The sequence below is a fragment of the Paramormyrops kingsleyae genome, chromosome 1, assembly GCF_048594095.1.
Source record: "Paramormyrops kingsleyae isolate MSU_618 chromosome 1, PKINGS_0.4, whole genome shotgun sequence".
In the NCBI taxonomy this organism is placed as follows: domain Eukaryota; kingdom Metazoa; phylum Chordata; class Actinopteri; order Osteoglossiformes; family Mormyridae; genus Paramormyrops; species Paramormyrops kingsleyae.
The window spans coordinates 17,464,995-17,477,795 of NC_132797.1; the positions used below are offsets into that span (position 1 = coordinate 17,464,995).

General features: G+C 51.6%; 1 protein-coding gene across 5 annotated transcripts in view; it reads right to left on the minus strand.

The window, feature by feature from the left end:
• Positions 1 to 1,838: 1,838 nt before the first annotated feature.
• The window catches only part of LOC111836732 (CCR4-NOT transcription complex subunit 4), a 28,159-nt gene continuing 17,196 nt past the window's right edge, over positions 1,839 to 12,801 (minus strand). For 4 of the 5 annotated variants that reach the window (XM_072710869.1, XM_072710863.1, XM_072710865.1 and 1 more), the window contains 3 exons: positions 12,130 to 12,564; positions 6,918 to 7,151; positions 1,839 to 3,663 (listed from right to left, as the gene is read on the minus strand). In XM_072710869.1, the coding sequence (XP_072566970.1) occupies positions 3,353 to 3,663; positions 6,918 to 7,151; positions 12,130 to 12,564 (980 nt within the window). In that variant the 3' untranslated portion in view covers positions 1,839 to 3,352. The remainder of the gene's footprint in view (positions 3,664 to 6,917; positions 7,152 to 12,129; positions 12,565 to 12,801) is intronic. The other variant, XM_072710883.1, reaches the window with a different exon arrangement.

The following is a 12,801-nucleotide window of genomic DNA, read 5'->3' on the forward strand; positions in this document are numbered from 1 at the left end:
CAATTAAGTAGGGAAGGAAGAAAACGACAGGACATTTATTCCAACTAATCAGTGAAGATGCAGAATCCGGGTAAATTGAAGGCCAGAGTCATTTGAGTAGATGAAACTGCAACACGTAAGCTGGTAATGAGAGCTTGGTGAGAAGGTTTAGGGATGCATGTGAATCCGGCGTTCATCAGGACAACCAAAATCACAGGGTTTCCTGTCAGAGCACGTACAACCTAGCTGGGCCCAGAAGGATGTCCAACAGGGATGCCATCTACAGGGAATTTCCCAGTCTGCAAGGTATAAACCTCATAAATAGATTTCAATCTCAAAGACGGGCTGCACCTCACCTATAGACTAAAAAGTGGACAAACGCCATGAAAGCCATGCTTGGGGAAAAACAAAAAAAATCAGCCACAAGCTGGACTGGCGCTTCATTCATGCATTCGAGACGTCAGTCACCTGGCGACACTGACGAAGGCCGGAGTGCCATCTGTTTGTAATGAAATATTAAATACAATAAAACAGGGGGGTCGGCGTGACAGGCTGCATTCACAGCGCCTTCCGACACACAGCGCAGAGGAACGAAGCCAACGGCACACAGCTCGTCAGCATCATTAATTCATGGCATTGCTTCATCGTCCATTCGCAATTTCTTAGTATTGGCAACTTTTCATAAAATATTTAATGTACCGCTGCCTGGCGCAATCAATGCATTTAGGAAAGGCGCTGATAATTACTCCGCTTGAGAACGATAAACAATTTACGGCAGAATCCAATAATCTACAGCAGGGCTGTTTGCGAGCAGTTTTTTTTTTCCCCCAGCTGCGGTCCTCAGAAAGAGCAGCCCTGTGTTCCTATGCTCACATTCTGAGTGGATGTTATGAGCAGCATCAGATCAGCAGTCCTCAGGACAAGGCCTTCACAGGCTACAGCCCAGACCTCTTTAGGTACCATCGCAGTTAAGAAAGAACTTCAGAACTGTGGTGGAACCCAAAGAGGTCTGGGGAGTGGCCTGTGAAGGCCTTGTCCTGAGGACTGCTGATCTGATACTGCTCATAACGTCCTAACTTGTCCTAATCTCCTTAACTGCAGCAATTATTAGCGGTTAAAGGCATCACTAAAAATCACAGCTCCCGGGATGCAACAGTCACAAAACCCTGCACTGACTAATAACCGATATCAAAGGACGGCAGCCTGGTCGGCAGATTAATGACGTTGGTGTACTGGGGGCGAAGAGAAGGCGCAATCATGACGTCATGCACTAACCGCGAGCGTCTGAAGGCGGCAAATGGAGGACGTTTCAGTAGAGAGGTGGCCAGTCAGATTCCCTCGTCCACATGTGGCCCCCTCATTCCAAAAAAACTCTGCTGAGAAAGCTCAGGCAGGGCCACAACACGGGAAAACGCTGAATCATGTGACCCTATTAATAAACCACAGGAGAACAGCCTGGGGCAAAAGGCAGAGCGACAAGCAGGGATTCCAAGCGAGTACAGATAAACAGCCCTGATCACCGATATGGAGGAGCAGAAGCATCAGGCAAAGCCGTGACGCTACGAAGCCCCAATCCAAACACTGTCAACCAATCCCGTTAGAGCACCGACACAGCCAATCACTGCATGAGACTCCGTCATTTCGCATTCACTGAAAGTGACCAGGCAGATTCGCCGGAGATCATATATTCCAGATAAAGACGGTACATCTCAAAGTGCATCTCAGTGCGAGCAGGAAGTGTCACACTGCTTCCCACAAGCATCTCCAAGATGGCAGCCCCTTCCGCCAGACGGAAGGTTCTTGAAGGTTCACAGGTTAATAAAAATAAATAAATAAATAAAAGAACGCCCAAACTCATGTCAAGTTTTCTTTTTTATTTAAGATTTAGTTTCCAGACCTGTAGAGAGAGGTACAATTCCTTAAGCTTTTCATTTTAAACTTTATTTTAGCATGTCGTATATCCCATGGCTTAACTGCATCAGCTTCTCTGAATGTATTTACTTTTCTCTTGAATACTGTTGAATACTGAACAGTTGGCAAGAACCTACACAGCCAATAAAGAATTAAGACAAAATAAAGAGTCGGTGATTTGCAGGGGGGGGGGGGGGGGGGAGGGGGACAAAGGTAATTTTCTGGGGTCTCGCCAAACTGCTTCCTGTCACCCTGAAGTGCTGCTGTCCTTTCACATTTGACTTTGAATATTGTTACGGCTGATGTGGTGAAATCTGTGTGTGTGTGACAGACAGAGAGAGAGAGAGAAGGGGGGGGGGGGGGGGGGGGGGGGAGGACAACCCCATATGTACGAACATTCATTATGCCACCATCGTGGTTCCTTTTCATCTAAAACCAATGATAGTTAATTTCTTAGCATTATCCCAAATAAAACAAAAATAAAACATGAAATCAGGCATCACTGAATCACTCAAACATGCTTCTTTTTAAATCAGTGAATGATTCCATCCCAAAAACGAACACAACAAAACCGTCTGAAGGGTTGTCCACCCCCCCTCCCTGTTGCCATGGCAAAGACAGAAAGCAAAGGCCGGGTTAGACGTGGAGATTCTGGAGAGGCAGAAGAGAGGTGAGATGATCGGTGCGAGCCTCAGCCGGGCCTTCCTGGTCACGGTCCTGATGTCGCTCGCGTTACCGTCAGCATGACGAACGTCCCGAACCCCCCAGCAAAGCCACCCCACCCTCAAGGAGCGATTTCGGGGTCGTAGGAGTGGGGCCTGACTCCGATGGGGGGGGGACCACAGCACCTCTAAGCACTGGCCCAACCCAAATCCCAGCAGCACAGGACTTCTGAGGAGCCTCAACATTATCTTGCTTCTCTTTGCCCATAATGCCCACTTTCCAAAGTCCTTTGGTCAACCTGACCATGGAATTTGGGGGGGGGGGGGGGGCTCATATTTGGCATTGCTTTAAAAGGCAGATCTGTTGTCTTTCGCCAGCTACCCTGTTTCTATCCCAGCACTTCTCTTCTCCAGAGGACGTTTCTTCAGTTCCATTTCTCACGCAAACCTCTTCTGAGCACGCTAAGTGAAGGCTGGGCGGTGTTCAGACCTTACGGGGACTCCATCTCGCACAACTGTTTTCTTCAGAGTATCCTGCCGATTGCTGGCTCTGATCAACACGACCCCGGTATCCCCAACACAGCACCACCTACTGGGCGGGAACTGTAATTGCTTTCATTGGACAGACAGAGGTGATGTAGTAATGTGAGAGACAGGGGGAGGAGCCTGATGGTGGAGGGGCTGTAGAAACGGAGGGAGAAGGGTAGGAAAAAATACATAATGCTGTTATTACGTTAATAGTTTTGCGATCAATCAACTGACGGGTGTCCGTTATTGGGCTTGCCGGCCGGCCGCCATCCCTAGTGACGGTCCATGGCGGCACTCTGTAGCAGATCTGTGGGTGTCTGGGTGGGGGGTCTGAAGGCGGTCTGGAAGCCGGGCGGGGGTGAGTGGAACTGGCTGGCGGGGTTGGCGGTAGGCGGTGGGTAGGCCGCCCAGCCGGCTCTGTGGAGGGGTATCTGCGCTCCAAAGGGGGCACTGTGCAGGGGCTGGGGGGGCGCGGCCGAGCCAGGAGCGTCCATCTCTGTGAGAGCCTGCAGCGACTTAAGCCAGTGTGGGGGGTTGTCGTCCTGGAGAGAGTCCAAACTGTTGCCTGAGGATGCTGGGATACCTGCGGGGGGGGGGGGGGGGGGGGAGAGACATACATTGGTTGAGTCTGCAATATGGCCTGACCTTGCTGAATCAGCCCCCGCAACTTAAGCACCCCACGCCCGGAGAGAAGGTCCATGGGAGAGAGGTCGTCCCCAAACTAGAGCGGAGGCTAAAAGGGGCGTGTCAAATCCAGTGATTGGTTGGCATGCCACGGCCCAGCAAACAGCGACTTACGGACACTGCTGCCATTCGTGCAAACCTCCCAGAGAGCTGTCACCACTATTCAGACACTGACGGGTCACTGGAAGGTGTACAGTACAGCCGGAGGGACCGTCGCAAGATGGCGGAACATTCCGGCCCTTCATATCAGACACATGGCCTCAAACCCACTGACCAAAGTGCTTTTTACTAATCTCTGAATCACACCACCTCATCATGGTGATTGTTAATGTAAGGCTGGCCTGTTCACCTGGGGCCGTGAATACATCAGCGCCACCTAGTGGTCCACTCTGCATGGGAACCGCGGCAGAGCCCCGCTGTTCAGCGCGGGCGGGAGACCAGCGCACATCCGTCAGCGTGGTGAATGCTGCCCATCTGGCGCTGATTATAATCGCTGCCGGAGCGCGGAGTCGCCAGGACCGCAAATCGCCCGTAATCATTCCATACGCTGGCAGCCGGTCCAAGTGTGAATATTCATGTGGGGGAGGAGAGCAGGCCGCCTCAGCTGGGCTCCCGGAACAGAGAGAGCGCCTCCAATGGGTCTGCCTGATAGCATTCAGGACCCGCCTTTCATGGGACGACTGCGACTCTGCCAGCGAGGGGCAGAAAGGCCCGGAGCACTTCAGAGGCCTGAGTTTAACCACGAAGAAACATCCTCAAATGAAGCTCACACAGAATTGTTTAGACCAGTGCTTCCACATTCCATGCCAGCTGGGAGGGAGCAAATACATGGACTGTCTGCAGGTCCCTGAAGACTGGATTGGGAGACACTGGTTGAGATGGGTAGAGATACCAGCTTCAGCCTCTGCCACAGAGCAAAGGACCGAAGGCTTAGATGAAACGTTAAACAGGCAGTTAAGTATAAAAAGGCTATTCCCCCCCCCCCCCCGAGGTCAATCCTCTTTGGCTGAGGCACAATTTCAAACAGGACAAATAAGGGAATCCTCAAGCAGGGAGCTTCCACAAAGTTCTAACAAACTGTGGACATTTGTCTGAGACCAAGCTCATTTCAGAGGACCACTAATCATCACAGACAGGTTCTGCGTTGCCAATCTCCTCAATACTCGATTTCATATCCACACTTCCTATATAAAACGGTGTTATCGATCACCCTTGTGTGAAATGATTAATGGAGCTGAAGCTGGAAAGATCTGTTGGACAGTAATGCTGTTCTGGACAGTCCAGTCTACACAAGCACCTCTGGGGTCAGCCATGCCTGACTTAATGTGACTTGGCCTATATCTCCAGATCGCAGTAAAAGGTCTTCATATCAGAGCTACAGAGTGATTTCCGATCTCAGAAACTGCAGTGTTCTGACTCTCCTCATTCAACTAAGTGAAGCTCATTTGTTAGGAACACATTTGGGACGCTTAACCATTACACAGTACTGTGATTCTGCCCGGACAAAATTTTTGTTTCACAGAACCGTAATCCTGATATCTTTTAATTTCAGACTGAATTCTGGCATCAGCCAAAATATACTACGCTGAAAAAAAGCCGTTTAGAACATTTGAACCGCATTTGTTTTTGGAAAAGCTTGTAGGAACTAGAAGGAACCTCCGGCTCCGATGTTTATACCGATTCGTCTACAGGTTACTGCGCCGCGTCCGGTGACACCAGACTGAACCAACACTCAAAATGGCCTATCAGAGAGCCGTTGATGACAACGATGGCTGCAGCCTGGCTGTCAAACGAAGCAGCCTTGGATTTCAAGGGTGGAGTCACACAGCCGTAATGCCAGCTGTCTCCTGAGCAGGGATCTGTGCGGCATCCTCGGAACGGCACGCCGCCCAGTAGGGGGCAGACACAATGCCAGCGTCTGCAGGTCAGCAGGGACGTGGCCTCGGTCAGACCGAGCTGGCCTGAGGCTGCCGTGCCTGACAAGCCCCCCCCCCCAGCACACAATGGACGAGTCCCGCTCAGAGTCATTAATTTCCAGAGCAGATAGTGGCTGAGCAGGAAGCCACTGGCCATCGTGCCCATACTGAAGACGCCCCCCCCCCCCCCGACTGGCGGCCCACTTTAATGGCCTAATTATTTTGGCGGCCGCCCTGCGACTCTGAAGCCTGCATCTTCACGGGGGCAGGGCATCACTTTTAATTGGCTGCATCGATCCATTTCGAGCGGAGCCTGGCGGGTTTGGTGCCGGTTCCGATTACGGGATTCAGCCTGGAGAGGAGGTGGGATGCCGGGGAGGGAGTCAGCCTCCAGCGCAAAACATTACAGGCAGAAGCAGTGAACCTCCAAACCGGCACAAGTGAACCAAGAATGGGCGGTGAACAGCCGAAGGCGTGGGTCCAGCTGTGTGTGTATGTGTGTGTGTCTGTCTGTCTGTGTGTGTGTCTTTGCATTTACCACATTGTGGTAAAATGTTACTTTTTTTTAGTTTACGGGGACATTTTTCATATAAACCTCAATCTTATAAAAGTCTGAATGCAATCAAAAAACAAAATGCCTAAAGTCTTGTGTTTCGTTGAGGTACTTATGGTTAAGGTTAGGGATGGGTTAAGGTTATTAAGGTTGTCATAGTTGGGATTTGGGCTTTCCTCATAGAAATGAATGGAGAGTCCCCACCAAGATAAGAATACAAGTGTGTGTGTGTGACAGTCCTGTTCTTTACAGTGGTAAAAATCCAAGCTCATAGTTCGGGAAAGCATGTACAAATGTCAAAGGAAAAAAAACGAAGGGGGGAAAAGGCCATTGAAAGAAGAGCACAGCCCTTCATGTGTTACTCTAAGCGCCGGGCGGAGCAGGGGGGGGGGGGGGGTCAGAGCCCTCAGCCATCGCGGTGCAGGGCAGCTGTGCGTTTAACACGCGTCAGAGCAAATGAACACGCGGCCTCCATGCAGAAGCGAGAAGAACACGGAGCTACACGTGAAGGAGCCAGCAGACACTGCCAACGCTCCGATGTTAAATGGGGAGTTATTACATAATGGCACATCGTCATGGAAACCCCCCATCTTACTACAGTATGAGAGGCGCCGCTTTGAAGAGGCAGCGTTAACCGAAGGCGCCCCTGAACTGCCTCTCCCAAGCTGCCTCCAGGGTGATTACCTGTTATAATAGCTGGATCCATCCAACTGGCCGTCCCGTCCCAGCTCAGACTGTGCGAGACACCCCCCGAGCCGACTGGCGCCCCCGTGTGGTTGACGCTGGAGGATGAGGATGATGAAGAAGAGGACGACGAGTTCGGAAGTCCCCCAAAGTTGATGTTGATGTTAGGTAGCAGTGCCCTGAGGCCGTCCTGCCATTCTTTCACATTTATACTTTCTACTGAGCTGCTTCCCTCTGCAAAAATAAAGAGAAGGGGCGCCCCCTACTGTCAGAGGACAGAACTACTTTTGACACCAATCAGAAGTAATCTACTCAGATTATCCTGACGCAATTAAGGCAGATAATGCTTGTCCCGGATATCATAATGCATATCATAGCTTATAAAACGTATTCTTTATTAAAAAGCTAAAAAACTAAAACTAAGGTTGAAAAAATAAGCATTTTATGACATCGGCAAGTCAGAAGCAATTCTGGGCTGTCTAATTAGAGTTAACGAGATGGCACTGTCCAGCACATCCCTAACCAGAACGACCGCCTAACACCCAGCCCTCACGCTTCGGACTGAGGGAAGCACAATTCATTCACTTGCAAATCCAGTGTAACAAAGAAGCCTTAACGGTGTAACTGAAAACGGTATTATGGCGGAGGTGGTTTCAATTAACGTTTTTTTTTTTTTTAGAAGTAGTTTTTGATCCTTCCTGACATGACAGTTAGTGCTATAACGCGAACATAAATCACTGGGAGGCTGCCAGTTGGGAGGGGCCTTTCATCACTGCCTGTGGTGCCCCCCTTTTAGGGAAGGGGGGGTGGGTACATCTGACAAGCAGCTTTCAGTAGGTTTGACTTCAGGATGTCTTCCAGAGTCACCCAGGCAGGGGCGGCACGTGACAGGGAGTGTGCTTGGTGGGCTGGGGGGAGGGGGGCTGGGGGGGGTGCGCGCTCCATGCCAGGCATGGCGACGGAGGAAATGAAAACACGAGAAGCTTCCGGGGGCTTCAGTTTTAGGGAACGGAAAGCTTGTCAAGGAATGATGCTTCCTGGCTCAAACCAGTGGGGGGGGGGGGGGGGGGGGGGGTTAGGCACCTTGTTCAAACGAATGAAACTCCCGTCGGGGAAGCCCTGCTATCTTGGATGCCACTTGAACGCGGGTCATTTCAGATGGAGACGCTTGGAGCAGCGGCTGATGGCCGTAATGGGGACAGGCGGCAGGCATTCAGGTGCTCTGCTCTCACAAGGAAGTCCTCATGACTGTCTGTGGATGTCTGCTCCTCACACACACACAGGCGGGAATGGCGTGATGGGAGATCACGGGGGGGGGGGGGTTCTGATACCAAGTCATACACCAGGGGCAACGGCGTTTATGGGAGGCTCATTAACCAGAGGCGAGGCTCACCCCAGCTTACCCACAATCCCTCACTCCCATTAGCCCGATACTAACCACGGCGACCCGACGTGAGACAAACGAGCGGCTTTACCCGCGCCGTTTAAAGGCAGATCCGAGGTGCGCCGAGCGCCAGCCGTCCCGGTCGAGGCTTCCGGCCGACATCCTCCAGCTCAGCTGCGCTTAAAAGCCAATTCAGGTGTTGCGTCAACCTTGTCTTGCTCTAAATAAATGCTTAATCACACACTTGCAGCGAGACGCGGCGTCTGACTCGCTCACGGGCAGAGGCGGAGAGAGAGGGAGGACAAAGCGGGTCAGATGGAGGGGATCCAAAATTCCGGCCGCTGAGACAAACAGAGCAGGCAGCAGCTTGTGTTCTGGGTTATTTCTGTAGTTCGGGTTCACTTTATAAATAATGTAGGTGCTCAGAGTCGACCACAACTGCCGAGTCAACGTTTCATCAGACGGCAGAAATCTTTACAGGCCCAGGGCTCGTTTATCACGGTACTGCTGGCGGTGGGGGGACTTCTAGGACATTCCACCAGCGTTTCTTCTGGGGGAGCAAATAGCCGGACGCCTCTGAGTGACCGGGCGTCACCAGTCACATGGGCCGGTGGAGGGGAAGTGGGCGGGGCGCTGAATGCGGTCAGCCGCGGAGCGCTCTGCTCTCCCAGGTGGCTGCGCGCACTATTCATTTCTTCTGCTTGAAGGGACCTGGGAAGGGGGGCCGGTGGCCAATGGGTTCATGTGCCACCCCGCGGCCAGCCAATCAAAACGCACGGCCAGGTCGGCAACAAGCCACAAGGCCAGAGGAGCGAATGGGCAGATGCCGCCAGTGAAGCCTAAGGGCGCCCGACAGGGCCGACCGCTCGCTGGCAGGAGAGAGACGGAGGCGTCACTGTGGAGGAGGGAGAGACTCGGCGTGATGAGTCACCAATCGCGCATTAGCAGCTAATGCTAATTGCCATGCGCGGTGGATGATGTGTGCCTCCGTACAGCCGGCACACTGGGGGGTGGGGGTGGGGGGGCTCTCGCACAGCCGACAGGCTACATTCAAAGAGGGCTTGGTTACTCATTTGCGGGTGAAGCAACTAAACAAGCTGTTTGCAAACACCAGGAAGGAAATTTACGTTTCTACATCACTACCCTGCGAAACCTTGTTACGCATAAAACCTCATTACGCACAGATCGCAGCAAAACTAATCTGGCCCCCGAAATTCACTGCCTTACAGACTCCGTGTGAAAGCATCATCATAGCAAACTGAGGGCTCTTCAGGTTTCCTAGAGACTGCAGTGGAACTGCCCTCTGCTGCAGAGCACAGGAGGCTGGGGATGAGATAAGCCGTCGCTGGACAGTCACCCAGCCCTTCAGCTTTAAACCAAGCTGTGAAATAAGTCTCCCCTCCCCATGGAAGTTTTATTGTTTTGTTGCTTTTGGTGCCCGCAGCACTAAAAATCTATAACCCCTCCCGACTCCATGACCATAAAGAGAAATCCGTCATTCCCGTAGTGAGAGGAGAGAATAATAGATGGAAGCAAGAGGCATTATTAATGTTCGCAGGCTGATCGGGGCTTAAGGAGTCGTGTGTGAGGGGCGCCTGGCAGCTCCAGTGATTTCAAGACGGCCCGAATTATTAATATGTTGCCTGGATGGGCGGCAGGGTGTGGCGCAGGGGCACCGAGCTGCTGAGTTTGAGATAGCTGGCTGCCGCGTCACGCCCAGCCGCGGCGACATGCTCTGCTCTGCCTCCCAAAATGCAATTCACTGCATGCTTAAACCCGGGAAGCCAGACTGACCCTGCGCCAAAGACGGAGGTGTTATCAACATTGCAGAAACATTATAGAAAGGTTGAGGGAACGAAGCGGCAGCAGCTTGGGGAGGTAATTCCAGGAAACATCCTCTAACCCGTGTTGGGCGGTTTTAAAAACTGACGCCACCCACCTAGCATATTATGATGACGCAACTTTTGCAGCCAGCCCCCGCATTAGCAGCTCATGGAGCGGCTTATTCGCCATGATTGATGACAGTCAGCCTCTCGCGTGACGCACCAGGACAAAGGCCATTAGAGAAAATTGAGACCAAAGCAGTACAAACACTGCAGCTGATTATACATGCGACGATGCAGCATATGTAAGTCGGCGCATGCAAATAGATGCGCGTTACCACATATTTATCAAACCAATTAAAAGGCCCTGTGCAAGGCTAATATACATACAAATTAGTCCATCAAAACAGTGGAATAATTGGGACCTTCCCATAACAGCCATTACACTGCAGTGACACCTTGTGGCCACATTTGGAACTGCACTGCATCATACCGTGCCTCAAAAGCATTTCCTGAGGGCCCCCCAGGTACAAAGGGAATAACAGGGAGACCCCACCCCCACCCCCGACTAAAAAACCCACAAGGACTGGAAAATCTCCTGCTGAATCATCTTTTATGCCAGAAGATAAGGAGGGCGGCAAATTAGCAATCAATCGATACTGATTTTTTTTAGAAAAACAATTTAAGGAGCTCTTCCAGTTGACCAAAATTTCAGTCACTTGCTGTATTTACATAAATAATGTGACTTATAATGACACATTTATCAATTACCCTTAACTGCTTGTCTCAAGCAGTAGCAGAGGTCAAGGCAGATTCATACTAGACAATAGAGCTGGGAGATAAGACAATATTATCGGCAATCAATAATAGACAAGTAACCTGGCATCGACATCTGGAAGTGACTGACTGGTGATCACTGCTAATAATAAATCAATATTATTTTGACTCCTTGGATTGGACATGAAGGTATGTAAGCATCGGTTAAAATTGTACGCAGACAGGACTTACCAAATATTTAAGAATCGTTTTCTACAAAGACTAAAAATCTGATGATCAGCAGATTTTTAAAATCTGACCCAGCCCTACTTGACAGAGACAGAAACAGCCAGTGCTGGAATCTACCCCATGACCCAATGTAGCCACAGTGTTAACAACACAGTGCAGGGGGACACATGATGCTCAGTCACACAGGTGTCAGGGTCCCCCCCCCCCCCCATCCCCCAAAAACCTCTGCTCGCTACCCTCCAGTTCAGAATTTCCCAACCCAATCCTTGGGGATCTTCAGCCAGTCCACGTTTTTGCTCCCTCCCAGATTCCTGTCAGACGGTCTGCAGAGAGGTCAGCGATCCTGAAGCGTGCCATACCAGAGCTCCCATAGGTAACCTAGGGCAGCGGCACGGACCCACCGCTCTCAAGGCCAGGGAGACGAGTGCAAGACGTGTTTCCTGCACTGAGAGTGTGTGCATGTGTGTGCCACAGGAATCCCACTCTGGGTAACACGTCACCAACATGTAACTGTCCCAAAGGGGAGAACTGGCGAATCATAGATGGCGCCCCGAGAAGCATGTCAGCCCCCACCCTAAGGCTGTGTGTTCTATACCCAGCTCTCCCTTAATTACATAATTAGCTCTGTAACGCTGATATGCTATTCCGACAACACAGAACATGAGATCTTATCTCAGTGCGTTTAGGAAGCGATGTACGTCAGTGTTGTATTCCGCCTCCAATAACTGAATAATTCTGATGAGAAAAAGGCAGGGGGTGGGATTACCCTTTGCTGTCAATCACTGACCAGTTTAAACCAACAGAAAGCAATAAAGTAACCAATACGAAGTGACCAAGCAATATATGACTAAAGTCACTGATCAACAGCATGAAATTCTCAGTGCCACCCACACTTGGGGGCTTCTGCAGTGGAAGGCGGGGATGGAAAGCATAAGGAACTTCAAATACCCGGGGAGTGATACTGCCCCCTAGTGGCGCTGATCCCAGAGAGCGCCCTCACCTGTGATGGGTATGCCCCCCAGCCCGGTGCTGTGCTGTGCTGGCAAACTCAAGTCCAGGAAGTGGCTGTTGGAGGTGGCGTTGGCCGTGTGGTTAAGGTGCGCCAGGTGATTCCGGGTGGGCAGCCCGGCCCAGGGGTAGCGGGCGGCCGGACCAGGGAAGCTGAATGAGTTGAAGACGGTACGGTGCAGCGGCTGGGCCGAGCGGTGGGGGGGCTGGATGCCTGCACCAGGGGCCCCTTTGGCCTGCGGTCCACGCAGGGTGCCTGGCGATAGGGGCAGGGGGTCCTGAACCGACAGCTCCTTCTCAATGAGGTCAGCCAGAGCCTTTCGGGTGATGTCGAAGGGGTCGAAGCCCAGGTCGTCGTCCTGCTGCTTGGAGGAGTCGAAACCGAAGGCCGCCTGCCAGTCCGTGGAGGACGACACTGGTATGGTGTCTGTGGGGAGAGGGGAGCCCATAGCAAACGCCAGGGAAGGTACACGGGGGGGGGGGGGGGGGGTACGTCCTGAGTCACTCTGATAATAGACGCAGCCATAGAACCCGGTCGCACGTTAATTACAGCCAGGCCATTTGCCCCTACAAATACATTATTTATTTGTCTGAAAGCGTAATAAACTGAAAAGAATCAGAAGCTTAATGAGAACAATTTACTCAGGCCTAGCTCCAATTTAAT